The following is a 20287-nucleotide window of genomic DNA, read 5'->3' as shown; positions in this document are numbered from 1 at the left end:
TTAAGACTTTGAGTGATCACAGAGAATTTCAATAAATCAATAATTTTACTTTTTAGAATTTCCTGGACCCCTGGTGATCTACTTCTTGATGTCATATCGGCCATCTTTCCTTTCCTTTCCTTTATCGAGTTAAAGGTTACACATGAGAAATGAAGATTAGATTCATGTTTTAATGAAATGAAAACTTGCAGTCGAAATGGTATAAATAACTTATTCCAAGATAATCCCAGAGTTTTACTTTATAAAAATAATACAATTTTACAATTTCTTTTAAAAATATGGAGAAAAAAGATGAGAATAAATGCACATTAGTCATGAATAAAAATGCCCGTTAGCAATATGAAAACATAAAATATTAACATTTCAATTAATATTATACCTTTTGTTTTTCAGTTACATACTGTACATCTTTTACATCTAAAGAGCTTTGTACATTCAACTGCTTTAAAGTCAACAGGCACCTTGCTCTTCAGTCTCAGCGTGAATGACGTCATGCCGAGGCCCGAACAACAGTCAAGTGTGTTTTTTTATTTTGCACAGATCTGATGTTAGGAGCTCTTACAGCAGCCACGCCTCTCCTCCTGTGCTTCTCCGATAGGTCCAATGGGGCTGGACAGAGTTACCGCAGAGATGGAGCCGCGGGTCACCTCTCTGCTAGCCACTTTCTTGTGGATGGCTGAACAAAAAGAGGAGACATGAGCAGGCAAGTCAAAGAGCAGAGTCAAAGTGAAGACGTGTGTATACATACCTGTGAGGATTTCATTGAACGCAGCTTCAACATTGGTGGAATCCAACGCTGATGTCTCAATAAACATGAGACCCTTCTTCTCTGGGTTTGAATAAAAGACAAACAACAAACTCACAGTGAAGTAGGTGCAGGAATGTTGTCTAATAACCTGGGGATGTAATAATCAGCATCAATAACAAAGTAAGTTATCTGTACACTTTATGATATATATAGCATAAAGCACTTAAAGTTAGAGCCTGCAGGATTTTCCTAAAAATGTCAACTTATATAGGAATAGTCCTGCTCAACATCCTCTGCATGCCTCTATACATATGTGTCAGTATATGTGTCTGCCTCAACCCCCTTCTCTGCCTGTATGTTAACGTTTTGGTTGTTTCGGTACGTTTCTTGGAGGAGAGTAAACCTTCTGCTTCCAGTTTGCAAGTGAATTCGGCTGTCGATAATTGTGAGTAGAAGAAGCTATCCTGAGTGGCTACAATAGTGGACGTACCTCAGAGGAAGAAAAAGACAACCAAAGTGAAACGAAACACCTGACAGATCAAGCTTATTCCTAAACAAGGGTGGAGGTTGGCTCTACTTTCACTCGCTGTCTGGCACTTGGAGAGCAGCTCGGGACGAAGAGTGATGCAAGTTAGCTTTCTGCTAACCAGGTATGTGTCAAATAACCCAGTGATTAGCTTGTGCTAACATGCCAAGTCACAAGTCTCTCCCATGAAGAAACGCGATGCTACAGGTGGGCTAGTGAGTGTGTTCACATAAGCTGCGTTTCCACCAAGCAGTACGGGTCGGTTCAGTACGGTTTGGGACAGTTAAGTCTCATTCCGTTTGCGTTTCCACAGCAAACTGTGCCCTCTCATGGTGGGCGGCGTGTAAGCCGCATGCCGGAAGCCACAGCTGGTAAACAATAGCGCGACGCCGTAGCAGCTTACCCCGCAATTAAATCCAACAAAGAAGAAAACGCGACACAGTAAACAAAGAGCACGGATGGAAGACATGCAGCATTTCGTCCTCTCTGTGATTTTCATGTAACTCTCTGTTACAAAGAACAATCAAGCTTTGTTTCAGAGAAGTCTGTGAGCCGCAAGGAGAAATGCAGCCGCTATCGGGGTAAGTGACGATTCTTTTGGCCAATCAACAGTCTGCAGTGTGTTGCTCCACCTCCCGGGAGCGGATCGGTTCAGTCTGGCACCCATACGAAAGGGTCCCAAAAAAGTGGGACGGCTCGTCTCGGCTCTTTAAGGGATCCGTCCCAGGATGAGTCTGTGGAAACGCCGCTAAAAGCGCACCGTACCGAGACGAACCGACCCGGACTGCTTGGTGGAAACGCGGCTATAGTCACGGTCAGAGGCTGTGGGTGTGCGCTGCAGCTGGCACTGAGCCCAGTTTGAATATTGTGTTTACTAACAACAACAAAAATCCTGCAGACCCGACTTTTTAACTCTTAACTGTGTGTAAAAAATGTGACTTCAGTTGCTGTCAAGGTCTTACAATCAAATGCAGCACATACTTCTAAAAGCAATCACACTCAAGTTTGTTGTACTGCACAGCTGTTATTATCTTTGGCGCTCTGCCTTTAAATGAATCATAGCAATTCTTATATTTAGTAACACCACACGCCCTTGTGTGATTTTCTTTTTTAAATTGCCCAACCTGCAAAGTCCCTGGCTTCCTCTGTTGGCACAGTTCTGAGGGTCTCCAGGTCTTTCTTATTCCCCACCAGCATGACGACAATATGAGGATCCCCATGTTCAAGTAGCTCTTTCAACCATCGCTCTGCGCTCTCATAGGTCAGGTGTTTGCTGATATCATAGACCAACAGTGCACCTACTGCTCCCCTGTAATACCTGAATCCAACAGAGGCAGCACAGGCAGGATTAAAACAGGGTGTGTTTGACAAGCATGGAGAGCGTACGACATGCATGTGTGTACTCACGCTGAGGTGATGGCCCTGTAGCGCTCCAGCCCAGCCGTGTCCCAGATTTGGGCTTTAATGGTGAAGTTGTTCATCTGAACAGTCCTCGTGCTGAACTCGACACCGATGGTGGTGCGGCTGTCATGATTGAACTCATTCTTAGTGAAGCGAGACAGAAGGTTGCTCTTTCCTACTCCGGACTCCCCTATCAAAACCACTGAACAGGCACAGACAGGAGAACTGAGAACACAGCATGAGAACTATAACACCACCACCACACCTGGGCTTAAAATCACTACTCAAGCAAACAGCAAATAGAAAAGAGTGTCAGCAGGTTAAAACTGTGTTTTTCTGAAAAGGAATGAATATCTTTTATCTCGTCTGGCACGTGCAGACTTTGTGTCACCCTCATGAGACAATACACATCATGACATCATGCAAACGTGACAGATCTACACTGTGGTTGACTTCCTTTAAGAATGAATGGAATGGTAAATCAAAGGTTAATGAGAAAATTGAAACCGAACCACAGGCTGGTGTAAGTGGGGCAGAAATGAAAGAGCTTGTGTCTGACAGGTCAAAGGTCAGATGTTTTACAGCTAAACAGACTGATTGGTATCACTTCCTTCTGTATTTCCTCCCTTTGAAATCAAGGCAGGTAATCACAACTACAGTTAGCTCTTCCAGCATTATTTACCTATCCTATCTGTCTTAACCCCTTCCAAACAATCCCAGCTAAAGTCAACAGGACTCACCTTTATAGACATAATTATAAGACTCGTCCGACGACATGCTGCATTCAGTGGTGAATCTTTCCTGATTAGCAAATATCCTGAAGCCACATTAAGCAAAGACAAGCAGAAAAAAAGGAGAAAAACACAGCTTCTCTTCCTTACTCTCTCCCCTGTTCAAAGAGATTGAGTAAAAAGTTGAAAAAGAAGAAAAGGAGAACAGGTTAGGCTGCACCAACCCGCTTCCTCCTTTATCTGTGGACACAGGTGACTCCTGCTTGAGGACAGTCAGTCAGGCAGTCAGTCAGGCAGACAGGGCAGGAGCACTGTGGCCAGCCGATCCCTCATCAGCTGACACCCAGGGGAGGTCCAGAGGGGGAGGAGAGCAGGTGGAACAGGTAGAACCACTAACAGGACCGACTCCACCCCTCTCCTACGCTGCTCCCGCTTTTAGCTCAGTGACTCGTCTCATTTGAATAACAATAAAACGTGAGCTAACAGGTGGATGTGCGTGCGCCATTTTGCTGCCTGTTTCACACCTACAGGGATGAAAACCCTCGGGCACTTAAGTGGATGCAACAAAGTTACCATACTACAGGACTAACAGACTGCCTCATTATGATTTTTGTTTGAAGTAATTAAGCCAGTTGAGTTGATTACTGGTTCAATCACCTGTTGTTGAGCTTTTTGTCTTCTTTATTATTCTATTGTATGACTTAACTGTGTTTGGCGTGTTTGTAATCCCATGTGTTTCAAAATAGAAAGAAATATTTCATTTTATTGTTACATGCATAAATGCCACAGTTTTTTGGATAAGAGAGTTTACAGTTTATAAATAATGGTCTCAGCATTCAGAGGTAACAGTTTGAGTTATTTTACTTGTGTAGAGTTAATACCAAAAGGGCTTCCCATAAAAGAACCCAAAACACAAGTTTTTAAAAGCTTTCTCCTGGAAATAAATTTAATACTTATGTAGTTATTTTATTTTAGTTGTATGTTGTTGTAACCAAACCATTTTGGATACTTACCTATGAACTTGGCCTTGGTCTTAAATGTCTTACTCCTGTACTTACCCTGACAGTTTTAAATGAATTAGTGCACTCACAGCTACAGAGTGGAAAAACAAAGTTTTGATTTCTCATCTAGTGGACTCAGAATAGTCAAAAAGTTGTGCGTCGTGCAAAATGGTGGACACCACTTTCATTGGCCATAGTCTTGGCTACGTCGCAGATGGGGCAGGAACACATCAAACAATGGGTGAAGGTGGCAATTAATAAACAACAGAAGACTACCTGTGACCATCATTTCCAGTAATAGCCAGGCAGCAGTGTTGGATTAGAGTCAACTGATACAGCTGTGACAGATATTGAGACACAGCACCTGTTATTAAAAAAAAATATTTGATTTATTTTTTTGCCACCTAGGAGGGCAGTTGATCATGTCTTAATCAGCCAAGGGAGCAGTTTAGTGTGTTTGGCCAACGGGCACTTTATTATGGGTTTTGGAAACCAAGAGGGCACATTAGCATATGTTTTAGCTGCCGAGAGGGCATAATAGTGAGCATTTTGACTCTCAAGAGAGCATTTAAATGCCTGTTTTTTCAACAAGTAAAAATCTCCTAACTAATGATTTGGTTTGTGTATAATGGACAGATCTGATTAAATAGAGTCTGTTTCATAAGCAGCAGAAAACTCCTTACTGTACTTTTAATTTTAAAAAAAAGTCAGCTTGTTTTGTTTAAATTAGGGCAAAATATTTCGATGAATTAAAAATAAAAAAGATGTGATTTCCACTGACCCATCTACATTTTGACAACCCATCAATCAACTGACACAGAAGGGCGACCGTTTTTGACCATGTTTTATTTTTTATTTAGTACAGTACTGTTAAAAGTTAGTTCCAACATGTTCAACTGGGAGATGGATTTTTCTTTCAGCTGAGGTCAACAGACAAAGCAAAGCTATAGAAGCAGTTGCCAAGGTTACCACAACTACAATGCTGAGATTTTCAAAAGAAAAAATAATAATAATAATAATAAGACAACCTAAAACTTGATTTTGAGAAACTTATGGTGGCACCACACCACAATCGTTTGTAAAGTCTTTCCATTATGTTTTTACTTCTTTACTCGCTTGATTTCCACGTTAATTTTATGCGAGACAAATCATAGTTATCTCTAGGTACTAACTGCACCTCAAAACAAGAAGAACAGAATAAAAAGAAGAATCAGATTAAAATGAAAGGAAAGCTTGTTTGTGTCATTCATGATCATTATAACAGCCTCCTTTGTTTCAGAGCTGTTGGGATGTGATATTTGACGACGGTGACAGTTCTGGATGAATCTGTGAACAACTGATCATGGTCTCTAATTAACAGACTGAGTTGGGGGTTGTAATTTTCAGACGATGCTCTGACAGGGCAGGGAAGGACACAAGGCACAGCAGTGGTGCCTCAGGAGGAAAAGACACTGTGCACCTGTAAGTGGGCACTTTTGTTTGGAATGACAAATTATAAGTTCAGAGTAAAGTTAAGGGAGTCTTTTTCTTAAACTCCTGCAATAAATAGTGAAAGATGTTGGGCAAAACCAGCTACTTCTGTCCAATGTTGAAAATGGTGAAAAAAAGAGGAATGAGACTGACTATCCATCTGGGCGTAATCTTCCTGCTTGTTTTCAGGATTACTGTGTGTACACCATAAAACTCTTACTTACTGACCTGCTAGTTCAATGCTAACAAACTGTCATGTAAGAAATTGAGACGACAGCCAATCACATTGCATGGATTAGATCTGTATTATGTAAATGTCTTTCTGCAACACTAGACTCCAGTTTAATGTAAAAAAAGAAAAACAAATGAAGAATGGTTGGGAATCCCTTTACAGGAGGGGTTTTCGCTTCTTTCTCTGCACCAGAACACCCCTCGAGGTGAGAGTGGTTCAGTCCGGCTCTACAGCAGCACTCTGAGACAGAGATCTGGTTGGATGATGCACACAAAGCGAAGTTTGGGGACAGGGGAATGATCTGAAAACAGATGTAGAATGAGATTCTGTCCAAGTTTCTTCTGCAAGGTTTGGGACATTACGCTTTTAATTCTCTTGGTTCTCTGTAGATGCTGGGTGTGTTGATGAGTCAGGTTATGTATGCACGTGTCTGTGTGTCAGATGTACTGTATGTCTTTACGAGGGCTGTGAGCCCAGCAGTCTCTCGATAGCGGCATTGATGTCTCCTCCAGTAGCAATGAGGGCCTGCAGGTTGGCCTCGCGGTTGATGAATCCCATGGCGCTCAGCTGGTCCAGCTGGGACTGGAACCTTACCTCAGGGGTCTGGGTCTGCATGAGGTAAAATAAAGGGAGCATAAGAAAATAATCAAACATTTAGGTTGTGAGCAAAGATGGCAAAAGTACCCACATTCCTTATACTTGAGTAGAAGTAAAATACCTATGTAAAAAAAAAAGACATGAGTGAAGGTAAAAAGAACTGATTCAAATATCTACTCAGGAAAAAGGTAAAAAGTACAGACTCTAAAAAGGTATTCAAAAGTACTTCTGAAAGTGAAAAATATTTCTATTACACCTCTAAACACAGGATACTTTATATGGAATCTACTTTAGCATGCATGTATGTATAGCCTAAGCCTAGGCTTAGGCTATACATACATATTAATGATCTTTTTTTGGGAAAATAAGGAGTAGAAAGTACCAATATTTATGTTGAAATGTAACTGAGAAAAAGTAAAAAAACCATCAGAGAAATAAATACTTCTAAAAGCACAAGGTACCTGAAAAATCTACAGTAACAGAGTACTTGTACTTCATTATTTGCATCCTCTGGTTATGAGCCATGAATTCTTAGTGTATGTGTATATGTGTGTACCGTTCCACGTCCACCATCAGCTCCGGCAAACATCTGGAGCATCTGTTGCATCAGCTGCTGCTGGGCGGTGTTTGTTCCTGCACTGCTGGGTGAGGAAGCTGGGTTCTCTGCGGGCATACCAGGAGCTCCACCAGTAGGCATACCTGGAACTCCACCAGTAGGCATACCTGGAACTCCACCAGTCGGCATGCCAGGAAGTCCGCCTGTCATCAAACTAAAACAACAAAAAAGAGACGACAGTTATAGAAACAGTGGTTGTTCTTCATTTGTGACATTAAATTCCATAATCCATCTGTATATTTATGAAAACAAACCTGGGCATGAGACCCGGTGCTTCTGTCTGCAGCGTCTGGAGACCCTGTTGGATCTGCATTAGAGCCTGCATGGCCCGGGGGTTGGTCATCACTGACAGGGCCTCTGGGTTTTGCATCTGCATCCAATCAGAGAATCAATTAATCAAAAGATTTTTGTATCTTAACTTAAAAAATTACTCTGTAAGAAAAAAAAAGATCAGTATCCCCTGAAAAGTTTGTTCTTCTAACAGTGAAAAAAAATACAACTTGTTTTGATATAATTCCAAGCAAAAAAAAAAAAGTATTTGATTGAAGTTAATTATTTAATGTAAAATGCAACAACTTGTGTCATCAACAATTAATTTTAAAACTAGGCATCTACCTTTTTTTACAGGTTTCAACAATAAACTTTCATAAAAAGGGCCTTCAAAACAAATTTCCAAAAAAATATCAGAACAAAATAAAATAAAAAGTGAAGCATTTAAACAAACATGAAATAACATACACAAATGTATGGCAGAGATGAATTTCCTTAGGGACAAGAAAATGTTCAGCACGTGCTGATAAGAATCAGTTCGGTTTCACAATACCAGGGTCAAGGTTTACTGGAGTAGATTGCCCCCTATTGGCTAATCAGTACTGCTCTTGGTTTTTCCACAGAGGTTGTTCCTGTGTGTTAATGTAACTCAGAAATACACAGTTCCAGAAATCAGAACTGAATCGTGGGACTGGACTGTGTTTGGTACCTGCTGCAAAAAGATGGGTAACTGAGCTCTGAACTGATCCTGCAGCTGTGGGTTCCCAGCAAACAAGGGGTTATTCATCAAAACCTGGAGAAGACAGACAAATAGGAACAGTCAAAGTTGGTCTAAATCTGGCTGAGAAATATCTTGGGAAAATGGTTTTCTTTTATGTCTGTGATTTTGAAGCAGTCTACTGCAAAAGGTTTTCTGTTTATTTGAAGTCAATCAGGTCATTGGAAACTAATAAGTCTGACTCCTGTTGTGTACTTAGCTATTTGCTGCAAATGTGAAAGAGCTTAACAGACAAACCACCTGGTTCAGTATGTACCAAATAGCTAGCCTCATTAGTTACCTGACTATATCGTTCTGTTTACAATGAATGAAAGGCTGCAGTATTATTTGAGTACTCAGCCAACTGAATCAAAGGGACGCATCTCAGCAACAAAGACAGTTTTTGATTATTTAAGTCTATATAACTTGAACTTGCAGTGTAATGAAACTCTTTAAATTGGCATTTTCTTCCCCTTAAGTGTACTCACTGAGTCATTTTTCATACCTGTGAGGCCAACTCTGGGTTTTGAGCCAGTGACTGCATCATACTGCGCATGTAGGGAGCAGACAGCATGTTCTGCATCAGCTGAGGGTTTTCTGAAATCTGCTGCAGTAGACTCTGCATGCCCGGGCTGTTGAACATCCCTAAAAAAAAAAAAAACACAGGTAAAAATTATTTTTATACATTTATGGACACGTACAGAGGACAAATATATGACTAAGAAAGCAGGTGTACTGATAGTAATAATCTCTCTTTCTTACCATTACCCAAACTGCCAGGGTTGATACCAAGAGGGTTAGACACACTGGGGTTGGTGCCCCCAGTGGTGCTTGTGCTCCCTGTGGTGCCCCCTCCACTCTCAGAAGGGTTAGAAGAATTTGGTGGCCCCCATGGATTAGGCAGAGGCTCACGGTTCTCTGTTCGCGACGGCTGAGCACCAGACTCAGAGTTCCCACCTAGAGCTGAGAATGGGTTGCTACCGAACTAAAGAGAGAGGAATTGAGCACATTTGTAAACAAAGAAAATATCTAAATAAAGTTATCATGTATTACTGGTGAAGAAAACTATGACAAAGGTAACTGGATGTTTGTATTCACAAAAGGACAACAAATCAGATTACCTGTTCCCTGGCAGCGCTGAACATGGGTTCCTGGATGTCTGTGTACATCCTCCGCAAAGCATTGTAACCTCCTGGGATGCTCTCCAAGTTGCTTAGGGCTCTGTCCTGGTTCCGCATCATTTCCTGCATCATGGCCGGGTTTCTGGCCAACTCCATGGTCTGAGGGGAAAGATAAAAGGGAAGTGCAGCCAAGTCAGCGAAAGTTTATTCTAACCCTGAGAACTCTACAATACAAATCAGTTCTCATCTGCCAGTGATGGTTTTCCTGCTTGATTGGTGCTCAACTATATCATAATCTTAAAATGATTGCAATTTATGCTATACAGGTTAATGCAGTTTTTGCAATTTTGGTTTGAATTTTAACAAGATAATGTGAATAATAATTTTTGGCCTCAGTTCAACACCTTTACAAAGCACACATCAATGAGAGTGAAGGCTTTAGTCATGAACTGTTTTATTTCAGATTGATTTGTACTGGAGTCCAGTCAGCCCACACAGTCTCTGTCAGTGTCCTTCACCTGTCTCATGAGCTCGGGGTTGTTGAGCATGTGGGAGATCTCAGGGTTGCGTTCCATCAGCTGCTGCATCTGAGGGTTGGCCATGATCATCTGCCTCATCAGGTCTGGGTTGGACATCATGTTCTGTACCAGCGGATTCTCCATGATTTGAGAGAGCATCTCCGGGTTGGACATGAGCTGCCTCTGCATCTGTTGCTGCAGCTCCATGAAGTTAGCCGAGCCCATGCCCATTCCAGCGAGGCCAGCCAGGTCACCAAAGCCAGCTGGGGAATGCCAGATGGTTACGTAAGACTTCTTTAGGGTAACAAACTTATATATGATGTTTCAATGTTAAAAAGAACCTTACTCAGTATGTTTGGTGTCTGTGCAGGAGGGGGGGCACTGCCAGTTGAGCCTGCTGTGGAGGGAGGGTTGGTACCCGGACTAGAGGTGGAGGTATTGCCTGCTTGAGTGGAGGTTGAACTGGAGGCTGAAGTGCTACTGCCATCTCCTGCCCTGTGGGGGTAGTTGTAGTTGTATGAGTTCATTTGTACTGGTATAAGCTTACAGTGTGTACAGACAAGACATGTTCAGAAAACATAGCTGCACTAAAAACTGCATCAAAATAGTTCTCCAAAGTATATCAATCCTTGTCAAAGGATGGCTACAAATTCAACTCATGAAACAGTGTACTTTGTGTAATAAATGAGCCTTACTTGTGTGCTGTCTTTATGACTAAGTGAACTGTCAGGCCGTCCTTGATGCCGTGTTGGCTGAGGCTGTCGCCATCCTTCAAGATCTTCCCTGCAAAAATCAGAACCAACTGGTCCTGTTTGGCTTTGAACCGCCTTGAGATCTCTTCTTTGAACTAAAAAAAGAGATATGAGACAAATGAGGAGGAAATAAGAATGTAATAAGGGAAGAAGTGAAAAAGAAAAAGGAAGTGGCTCACATTAAGAATGAGATAGTTACACTTTAGTGGTGCAGCTTGAAGAGCTTTCTGTTATGTCGCAACCTTAAGGCCTTAAATTCCAATTTCTACATAAGGCCTGGGTACTTATCCTATTAGCAGTGGTCTGAATCCTTCAAATCTGCCAATTCACTGTTACTCCTTGACATAAAATGAGCACAGAAAATCTTCTTATAACTCTGTCAGATGCTTTTTGGTCTTTCATTTTAACCATAAAAAGATTAATCTGTTCTTTTAACAGTGCTACAATCAGCTACTTGTATTTATTATAGGGCCAAATTGTAACCCTTTAACCACCAGAAACCTAGATAGATAACCTTGCTGAGCAATGTCCGCAAACAAATCTGTTCAGTTGTTGTCCAGAGAGCCTCTTCTGCCCGTTGCTAGGTATTTGAGAATTAGTTTTTGTACACAGTGCTTTTCTAAATGTCCTTCTCCTTCCCTGCATACAAATGTCCCTGGGGTTTGTTTTTGACTTGTTTACTAGTTTCCACTTATCTTCTTCCACTGATATTATGTAAATAACAGGTTTGTTTTGTGTATTTTTTGAACCCATTGATAACATTGTGGAAGCTCAAAATGGAAAAAAAAAAAAGACAAAGAATAAAATCCCTTATAGTAGCTTTTACCACAATACTCACTAAGTACACAACTGTAACCTTAAAGATTGCTCACTGTTTACGTATTGATGTATAATATCATAAATGTAAACCCTTTACTACGTAAGGTTAAAATGACAAGCCAAATTCAAAGTCTGAGTAAAGTTTAACTCAATTTTGTAGATGATACATGACTATGAAACATATACAACCAGACGATAATATCCCGATATAACCCTAAAGACCACACAGCATATAATGAAGACTAGCACAGTTTAGGAACTATACATTTTTCCGCTACACTGATTGCACTATAGGGTCTTTGTAACACGTCGCCAAGACAACAGTAGTTCTGAGAATACTGTGTATTCCCTAGAAAGCTGAATGACTCAGTGGCAGCAGTGAGAATGTTCTAGAGGGAGAGCAAGCTTTGGTAGTTTATAAAGACTGATTAGCGAAAATGAAAGTGTCGTAACCTCCTTTCACGACAACTTTCACGTTTATGTGTCCTTTTTGGCCTGTGGCAGTAAAATAAGGCCTAGTAAGACAGCAACCCGTCAGCTGACACTTGTTTGGTTACATACTTAGCTAACGTTGGCTGAGCTAGGAAACCGAGTTAGCCAACTAGCTAGTTGTAACCGCTAGCTGGCTAACCGGTTAGCCATTCCATATACTGAGGGGATTTTGTCTTTCTACGGGGAGTCAATAACGATCAAAAACAACGAAAATGCGAGGGCAAAGGCTGCAATACTTCCAATACGTACAATTCCTTCAATTCCACACACAATAAGTTAGCCGGTAAGCGACATGACACATGCTAACAGGGCTAACTAGCCTGCTAGCAGAAGTTGTGGGCAGGGGCATGACGTGAGAGCAGCAGAGCAGCCAGCTCCCAGCTGAATTATCAACAAACCTGAGTGACAGAGGCATCTTCTGCGATGGCGATTTCTTCTTTGTCTTTAGGAGTTTTCACTGTGACCTTTATGATAGTTCCCTCCGATGACTCAGGTTTATTATTGTTGTTATTTCCAGGATCCGCGGCGCCTTGGTCAGCCATCTTTACTCCGCCGATGGAACAGCTCGGGTATGGCGTCAGCTTCCGGGTCATAAGGGGTCAAACCTCCTTCCAGAATGGCTCTCAGGAGTTCCCATGGTTCACATGTTATACGGTCTGTAGTTCATCACATATCTACCTGTCCATCCAAAGGTGGGTCTGGAGATATTCTCTGAAATCTCTGTTCCAAATTCAGGTGAATCTTAGGTTTCATGGATAAGGTGCAACTTTGGTGAAATTTCAAACTTCGTTGTTCAACAGCTTAAATTGAAACAGTGAACTATACAGCCAAATAGTTTATGCCAGGCACACTTTTTATAATTATTATTTTACCTCAAGTGGGCGAATTAAAAGTTACTGTAAGTTGAATATTGTATGAAAGATCAGTTGGGGCTGTTTAGAAAACATATATTCAAACTTCAAACTGATTCAATTTTACAGAAGCCCCATATGAACACTAATTCATTGATTAAAAAAAGCATTGCTGCATGTTGTCAATATGTTTTAAAAAATGTTAAAACTGTTTTATTCTGTTTGTTTGTTTTATGTCAATCTATTATAGGCATGGACTGTACAACAAAAGGGCGTGGCATCCGTGATGTCACCCATCTTTTTCTGTTAGAGCGTTTTGAAGCAAATTGTTGTGGGAGCCAATAAAATCTAATATATTCTAAACCACTGAGCTACAGTCTGAGGCGGACACTTGAGAAGCAGAAGATTTTGGCACCTGGGTGCGATGAGTGGGGATGGGTACCTTTCACATTTGAAACGATACCCAGTACCGATGCCCGGTACCAATTTTCGGTACTTTTTTGTGTTTGTGTGGTAAAAAATATCAATTTGTTTAATAATAGAATATAAAAATACTTGGATTTAACATATTTATTCTTCAATTTATAACCTTGCAATACTGTGTTCATGTCCAGCATGGAAAATCACCTACTCTTCCACTCCCTCACAGTCACAAGGATGCACTTAGGTACCTAAACATGGTACCTTTTGGTTTTATCTGAATTGGTACCCGGTACTTTTGACAGAATTCGGTCGGTACCGATAAAAGTACCTAATTCGGTACCCATCTCTAGCGACGAGACCCTGTCACAAAGCAAAAGAGTCCAGTACACACTGAAGTAATTCTGTTTTGTGTGACTGCTGGCGACTGATCAACCATCTAAAGTTTTATGCTCTCCCAATAATAGAATAGAATGTACAACACACGAAAGGAAATTCAAGAATTGGGTCATTTTAAGAATATTTTCCATGTTGTGTCCATGGATGCAAAGTGAAAGTATTGTTTTTGTTACACTGTCAACAGGCAGAGGTGAACACTAGGTGTGTTGTGACTCCTTTCTAGACATTCATTTGCATGATATGTCTGACCAGGCTGTCACTAGTATTACTGTTGCCACTTCTAATTAGTCAGGTGTAATCAGGTAATATACATCTTGCTGATTAGCCGGTAATAACTTTGGCTGACACTAACAGCCCAATTTCTGCTGATCTGGGGAGCAAAACAGTAGATTTGTCACTGTGATAGGCCAAGCCACCACATGCCATGAGGCAAATGAATTTTGAGAATTTAGCCCTTCATTGAAAGAGACGATGGTTAAAGTGGAAAGTGTAAAAAGGGAATCGGGGTTCAGGAAGGTCATGCTGTATGGGGGGTAGGAAACAAACCCATTAACCCTCATTAAAAAGGTAAGTCTGTTTCTTAGTTTGGGATAAAGGGATGACAATTACTGTTTTTTTTCTTTCTATCCTATATATATTTGAAATCTTTAAATGCACAAGTGGAAGCTACCCAGTGTAACCACGACAGGTAGCTTGACTGAAGTAGTTAGGCTTCAGTCCTTCTTCAAAAAACTTCTTAATTGTGCTCACGTTTCCAATTAAGTGCAATTGCAGCCTACAGTGCACCTGCTTCTTGTTATTCATTTTCCTGCAGATAAAAGAATCTGCTTCTTTGAGCTAATGATGCTTACATTCAACTGTAATCTTTTGTGATTTTCTTAAATGTTCTAGACATTAAAAGAAAACACAATATCCAGATTTGTACTTTGATCTTTGTTCTAGTGAATATAAAAATATAAAGCTGTCCTCTGAAAAGAGTGAATGTTGAAGAGAAGGTATATGTTGTGTCGTTAATTGCCCAAAAACAGTGAAAGGTAGAACTTAAGATGTGAAGATAAGTTTGAGACAATCTTGTGGGAGAGTTTGAGAGACACTGCCTGTGTATAGAGCGCTCCCTCTATATGTGTCCCTCCACGCTGCCACAGTGTGACAGCACTGAAAGAAAAATGTGTGTTTCAGCATGTCGCATTGACACAGACAGTCCTGCATACCTTTGCATATCCCCTGTTCTAGAGCACACCATTTACAAACAAACAAAACCCCAAAGAAGAAACATGGGCCAACACCCCTGTACCAGACCCAACAAACCACGCACACACACATGCACTCACACACACACACATACACATACTCTAATCTACGGTGTCACATGCACTGTGGCCCCTGCAGCACGTCATTCAAGTGCAGGAGACTGATTGCTGCAAAGGATTTTGCTTCCATCGACAGAAAAAAAACAGGGGGAAACTTTTGTGGGTGTAGTATTGTCTGTGGCTCTCTCTCTTTCCCCCAAGTGAGCAACAACTCTCTCCCTCTCTTTCCCCTCCACCTGTTTCTGTCACTACCTCGGAGAGGAGAGGGTGCGTTTCTAGAAACAAGGTAAGGGATCATATTTTAGGGTGTTTTTTTTCTGTGTGTGTGTGTGTGTGTGTGTGTGTGGGTGTGTGTGTTCATACTGGAGCAATACATTTATGATGTCAGTGATTGAATGGAGGCTGGCAGAATCAGATAAAACCTGACTACTGCTGAACTAACTCTGCTGTGACATGAGGATTAGGAAGGAGGACAACAACAAAGTGCAATAATAGAGCTATTACTGTGGTTTTTGTTTGCACCAGTTCAACCTATAGGGATGTTTTCAAGAAAGAGGTAAATATGTGTGATAGGAAGGTTTTAAGGGATCCAGTCTGTTAGTCTCTTCATTCGATCTCTGGGTTTAAGTAGCCTTACATTAGCCTGTTTAAAGTTACTTCAAGGGCTCAGTCTGGACTCGTAGTTATTCTCTCATTTGCCATTGTATGATAAGCTGGTATCATTTGTTTGTGCTTTGAAAATACAGCTTCAAATGGACACTTGTGTATTTTATTGGACCAGTAAGGTTTGAGCAAGGAATCTTCATAAAAAGCTGAAGCTCTTAGGACAACATGTTTGTAAACTCAATAGATTGAAATTCAGTTTCACACTCAAAGGGTGTACTTTCTACACATAAAAACTGAAATGTGAGATTCCACCATATGTAGTATTCCTCTTAACTTGAGTGATTTTTCCTCATCACAGTTGCTCTGCAGTGGCTCCATTATATCAACTCAAGATGTACAGCTTCATGGGAGGGGGCCTGTTCTGTGCCATCGTCGGTAACATCCTGTTGGTGGTCTCCACTGCAACCGACTACTGGATGCAGTACCGTCTGTCTGGCAACTACGCCCACCAGGGTCTGTGGAGGTACTGCATGTCCAACAAGTGCTACATGCAGACTGAAAGCATAGGTAGGACATTCAGGAGGGAGACATTTCACTGGGCAGACAAGAAAACAATCTCTGAAAAAATGCAGATTAGTGTTTGGGTTGTTGTGTGGTGTGTTTACTGACGTACTGTGGAAGTTTTATTTAAATATTATCATGGCTGTGTGTAAAGTCTTGTGTTTCTAAACTCCAGCTACTGCATTGGCTAAGGTAGTATTTCAAGAGATATCCTGATGTGATTTTATCTCAGCCTCATTAATGTAAAGTGGAGGAGGAACAGTCCAACATTAGAATACAGAGTAGTAAAAAGGTAAATATAAAACTTAATATTTGTTATTAGAAAAGTAAAAAAAAAAAAAAAAAGCAGTCACAATAAAACAAATAAAATACAGACAGCTTGACTTGGGGGATCAGGCTTTGATACTCAAAGTGAAGCGCTACACTGTAAACTGAAAACTCAAGATTATTGGCCTGATTTTTCTTTCTTTTTTTTATAAACAAAAAACCTTCCGCTATGTTTCAAACTACTTTGGAGTACTTACCTGAACTACCTATAATAAGTTTGTTGTGTAAAGTTGGTCTCATTTCACAAGTTAAGTTGGCAGAACTCAAAATTACATATTTGAAGCTATAACTAAACTCTTTGATCATGTTTCAGCAAAAAACAGGGTCTTCAACTCAAATCTACAGGAGTCCTCATCTACATTTTCAATTTCCCACATGTGCCACCATCTCCCCTGTTTTTGTGAATAAAATGAATGCACCGTAAAGTAAAGTAAACTCCAGCTTTGCAATTGGTCGCCTGATCATGAATTGATTAGCACGTAGATTATGAATTGGTGGGGTGGCCTTGGTTCAGTGATAGAGTGATTGTCTCTGAATCACAAGGCCAGCTTTGAATCATCCTCCTCTAGTCATACGACGCTGCTTGTCAGTTGTGTGGGGATGGGTATAAACTGTGTAAAACTGATGGGTGGTGTGGGTGCAAAAGTTCATATGTTTACTTTTTTAAAATATTGGTATGTAGAAGTCAAAACGTTGAGCTATGTTAGATGTGAATTAAGTGAAATAAGTTATCTCAACAAAAACTTATTAGTTTTTTTTTTTTTTTTTTTTTGTAGATTTTTAGTTGGCCTCAAAACTCAAAAACCCAGTGCAGACAGTTGCCTTGAAATTTGGGGTTTACGCAACTTTTTTTTTGTTTTACTGTGTATCTTGAAAGGACCTACAATTAAAATTTCAGAGATGGGTTGTTTTGAATTGAAAAAAAGTCCACAGAATAATTGAATGCTGTTTTAATTTAGTGCTCCCCAATCTTCTTTTCGTTTAGTGTATATTTTAGTTTTAAAAATTGGGACATATACATGGGTGGATAATCTAAACCAGTGGTTCTCAAACTTTTTTTTAGCGACTTACCCCATGTTTTTTTTATTCCGCCAAGTACCCCCTAACAAGCACAAAGCAGTTTTGGATGGAAAAAAACTAGAACATAGCGCCGTACTCTGAGTGTCTATTGGTTATAGTATTAAACTTGTGAACTTAAACTTATATTGGATTGATTAAATAAATGGTGATAAAGAAATTTTGCTTGGTTGGTGTACATCTTTTAATCTTGCGTACCCCCAGGGGTCCACGTACCCCCATTTGAGAACCACTGATATAAACAAGACCAGCTCCCCCCAGTTTTTCTACTTTTGAATAAAAAATGATGTACTGAATAATGTATCTTTACACAGGAAGAGCAAGGCAATTTTCAAGAGTGTGGAATAGAGTTTCAGAGGGGGTCATAGAAAATTTTAAGTTTGAGAAACATTGTTTCTAACAGAAGAAAAAAAAATCCATTAAATTAGAAAAACAAAAAAGAAGCCCTACTCAAAGCTTCTGTGATTAACTTTCAGATAGTGTTGGTTTTGATGCCCCCCTGTGGACAAAGTGATACCCCATCTCTTTGCAGACCCTGTCCTGTGCTTGTTAGGGTCCGAGCCTGAGCCTGGTTTAGGTAGAGTTTTCTGACAGAAATGTTTAAAAAAATGCTGTTTCCTCTGCATGCCGTTTATTGTCTCCTCTGACACCTAACCCCCACAGCAGATTCAGGATGTAAAAATAAAATACACAAATAGCCAGTGCCACCGCAGATGGTCTCATTTGCTCTTTTGTAACCCATACAGAGACGTTAGTGTGGATTTCATTAAGTTTCTTCACCAGTTAAAAACTCATCACAGGAGCTTTAACTCGAACTGAGCTGACAGGAAAATGCCAGTGAAAACAAAAAAGTCATGTGTGTGTGTGTGTGTGTGTGTGTGTGTGTGTGTGTGTGTGTGTGTGTGTGTGTGTGTGTTTTTTTTTAAGAAGCTTCTGGAGTTATCTGACGAATCCTGATCCTTTTTTCCCAGCTTACTGGAATGCCACCAGGGCCTTCATGATCCTCTCCGGGATGTCGTGCTTTGCAGGCATCATCGCCGGCATCATGTCCTTCTCCCACTTCTCCTCCTTTGAAAGGTTCAACCGCTCCTTTGCTGCAGGAATCATGTTTTTTGTCTCCAGTGAGTCCCATTTCCTTTCATATGACGCACAGTTTACACTTAGCTTAATCATAACTGATCTGCACTTCCCTTTCACCCCTTTCAGCTTTCTTTGTTCTTCTGGGTATGGCAATTTACACTGGAGTGACTGTCAACTTCCTGGGGAGACGTTTCGGTGACTGGCGCTTCTCCTGGTCTTACATACTGGGCTGGGTGGCCATGCTCATGACCTTCTTTGCAGGTTAGAGGGAAAGATGACTGCACTGTTTGTAACTTTTGTAAGAAAATCTATGAATGCTGTTTTTCTCCACACGATATGAGCATATATGTATCCTCTGTCTGTTTCAGGTATTTTCTACATATGTGCCTACAGAATGTGTGAGTGCAGGAGAGGAACAAGCTCACGTTAGACAGAGTCAGTTTGTTTCAAAGAAGGCAGTCCAGACTGATCGAATGAAGACTTGTGTGTTGATGCTGCTCCTGGAGTCTTTTTGACTGTTCGATTAACATGTTTCCTAAGGGTCATGATCTTGCAAGATGAGTTGTTTAGGAATATGCATGTTGATAGCAGAGAGTGAAACACAATAAAGCTAATAAAATCCACACACCCAGATGGTGTTGTTTGAACTTCTTTTTAGATAATGTAAAATTGTCTTACTGTTGTCACCACCTATCAGGGTTGGTCCTTGACTGTTAGAAGAGAAGGATCCTCCTACCACTGCTGTCCATCTGTTTAAACATCACCTAATGCAAATCTTGCATACTATTAGAAATAAGGTCATATCAAACTTTATCATATGTTTCCTATCAAAGAAAATAACAAATCAATGACAAAAAGTAAAATAATCCCAAAAATTGGGGAAAGGTCAAGATCTGTTTCAATTGGACTGCCCCGCCACCTTCTGGCGCGGAGTCCAACTCACACTGACGAGATGACTTGACTTTTAACAAGATGTATGTTTGTTTTGGGATTGAATGTTGATCAGATCGAAACAAGTTTTCTTTGTTCAAGACAACTTTTTACCAAATACAATGCCACAAGGTAAGGTGTTTATCAACCGTTACATTGTGCTATAGTTTGAAACGTGACAACAAGCAAACGTTTTAGCAGCCGGCTATATGTAGCGCTACTGGCAGCCAGTGCTACAACATATCTGAAGGTTAAGATGACCACAAGCAAACTCTGTCAGTTTGTTCGTAGTTTAGAAACCGTCTATATTCAGCCCAGCTGGCAGCCCGGTGCTCCAAGACATGTCTGTAATGTGTAACTTTAGTGAATCCTGGTTAGCTATGTCCTGCCAGTCATCTACCAAGCAGAGCTAACGTAACCTCACTCTTCATTTTATTGATAGACTCTGGAGTTTGAACGGACCACTGCAGAATAACTGCTGACTGTGGGTTGAACTGAACATTATCACAAGCTCTTTTAGCTTTTAGCTAATGTTTTAGCCTCTATCACTCTCTAGTTTAGCTTTCTTCTGCTCTTCTGTCCTTTTTCTGCCTGACAGTAGCCTGTGTCCACCATCACTACAAAATTGATCACAAAAATCATTTTCAGCAGAGACAAACACAAAGATCCTGTCAA

At 40.6% G+C, this 20287-nt stretch overlaps 3 protein-coding genes across 3 annotated transcripts; 1 reads left to right on the top strand and 2 right to left on the bottom strand.

Annotated features, from left to right (window-relative positions):
* Nucleotides 1-548: 548 nt before the first annotated feature.
* Nucleotides 549-3552, bottom strand: LOC141803120 (ras-related protein Rab-25-like). Its single transcript, XM_074687018.1, has 5 exons — nt 3416-3552; nt 2682-2877; nt 2399-2592; nt 749-829; nt 549-676 (listed from the first exon to the last, which is right to left on the bottom strand). The coding sequence occupies exons 1-5, from the start codon at nt 3450-3452 to the stop codon at nt 549-551; spliced, it is 636 nt and encodes a 211-aa protein (XP_074543119.1). The 5' UTR covers nt 3453-3552.
* Nucleotides 3553-5237: 1685 nt separating this feature from the next.
* Nucleotides 5238-12679, bottom strand: ubqln4 (ubiquilin 4). The gene is made up of 11 exons (XM_074687584.1): nt 12450-12679; nt 10684-10835; nt 10335-10483; nt 9989-10251; nt 9471-9629; nt 9112-9334; nt 8855-8994; nt 8302-8385; nt 7577-7692; nt 7263-7476; nt 5238-6718 (listed from the first exon to the last, which is right to left on the bottom strand). Exons 1-11 carry the CDS (start codon nt 12642-12644, stop codon nt 6566-6568), a joined length of 1848 nt encoding a protein of 615 aa, XP_074543685.1. The 5' UTR covers nt 12645-12679; the 3' UTR covers nt 5238-6565.
* Nucleotides 12680-15209: 2530 nt separating this feature from the next.
* LOC141803399 (lens fiber membrane intrinsic protein-like) lies at nt 15210-19157 on the top strand. Its single transcript, XM_074687394.1, has 5 exons — nt 15210-15317; nt 15996-16204; nt 18574-18723; nt 18809-18943; nt 19051-19157. Exons 2-5 carry the CDS (start codon nt 16030-16032, stop codon nt 19110-19112), a joined length of 522 nt encoding a protein of 173 aa, XP_074543495.1. The 5' UTR covers nt 15210-15317; nt 15996-16029; the 3' UTR covers nt 19113-19157.
* The last annotated feature ends 1130 nt before the right edge of the window (nt 19158-20287 follow it).

The sequence above is a fragment of the Halichoeres trimaculatus genome, unplaced genomic scaffold, assembly GCF_033239565.1.
Source record: "Halichoeres trimaculatus isolate MK-OKI-2021-1 unplaced genomic scaffold, fHalTri1.1 fHalTri1_scaffold_14, whole genome shotgun sequence".
Lineage (NCBI taxonomy): Eukaryota > Metazoa > Chordata > Actinopteri > Labriformes > Labridae > Halichoeres > Halichoeres trimaculatus.
Note: the sequence above shows the minus strand (reverse complement) of the source record. Positions and strands in the feature narration are given on the sequence as shown.

What these genes read in the sequence shown, in the direction of transcription:
- LOC141803120 (XM_074687018.1), bottom strand. Translation starts at nt 3,452, where the DNA reads ATGTCGTCGGACGAGTCTTATAATTATGTCTATAAAG. An exon ending in TACAGGGCCATCACCTCAGC is followed by an intron (nt 2,593 to 2,681) that starts GTGAGTACACAC and finishes TGTTGGATTCAG; the next exon opens with GTATTACAGGGGAGCAGTAG. An exon ending in GGAAGCCAGGGACTTTGCAG is followed by an intron (nt 830 to 2,398) that starts GTTGGGCAATTT and finishes ATTCAAACCCAG; the next exon opens with AGAAGAAGGGTCTCATGTTT.
- LOC141803399 (XM_074687394.1), top strand. Translation starts at nt 16,030, where the DNA reads ATGTACAGCTTCATGGGAGGGGGCCTGTTCTGTGCCATCGTCGGTAAC. An exon ending in CATGCAGACTGAAAGCATAG is followed by an intron (nt 16,205 to 18,573) that starts GTAGGACATTCA and finishes CTTTTTTCCCAG; the next exon opens with CTTACTGGAATGCCACCAGG. An exon ending in GCTCATGACCTTCTTTGCAG is followed by an intron (nt 18,944 to 19,050) that starts GTTAGAGGGAAA and finishes TGTCTGTTTCAG; the next exon opens with GTATTTTCTACATATGTGCC.
- ubqln4 (XM_074687584.1), bottom strand. Translation starts at nt 12,644, where the DNA reads ATGACCCGGAAGCTGACGCCATACCCGAGCTGTTCCATCGGCGGAGTA. An exon ending in ACCCCGAGCTCATGAGACAG is followed by an intron (nt 9,630 to 9,988) that starts GTGAAGGACACT and finishes CTTTCCCCTCAG; the next exon opens with ACCATGGAGTTGGCCAGAAA. An exon ending in TCAGCGCTGCCAGGGAACAG is followed by an intron (nt 9,335 to 9,470) that starts GTAATCTGATTT and finishes CTCTCTCTTTAG; the next exon opens with TTCGGTAGCAACCCATTCTC.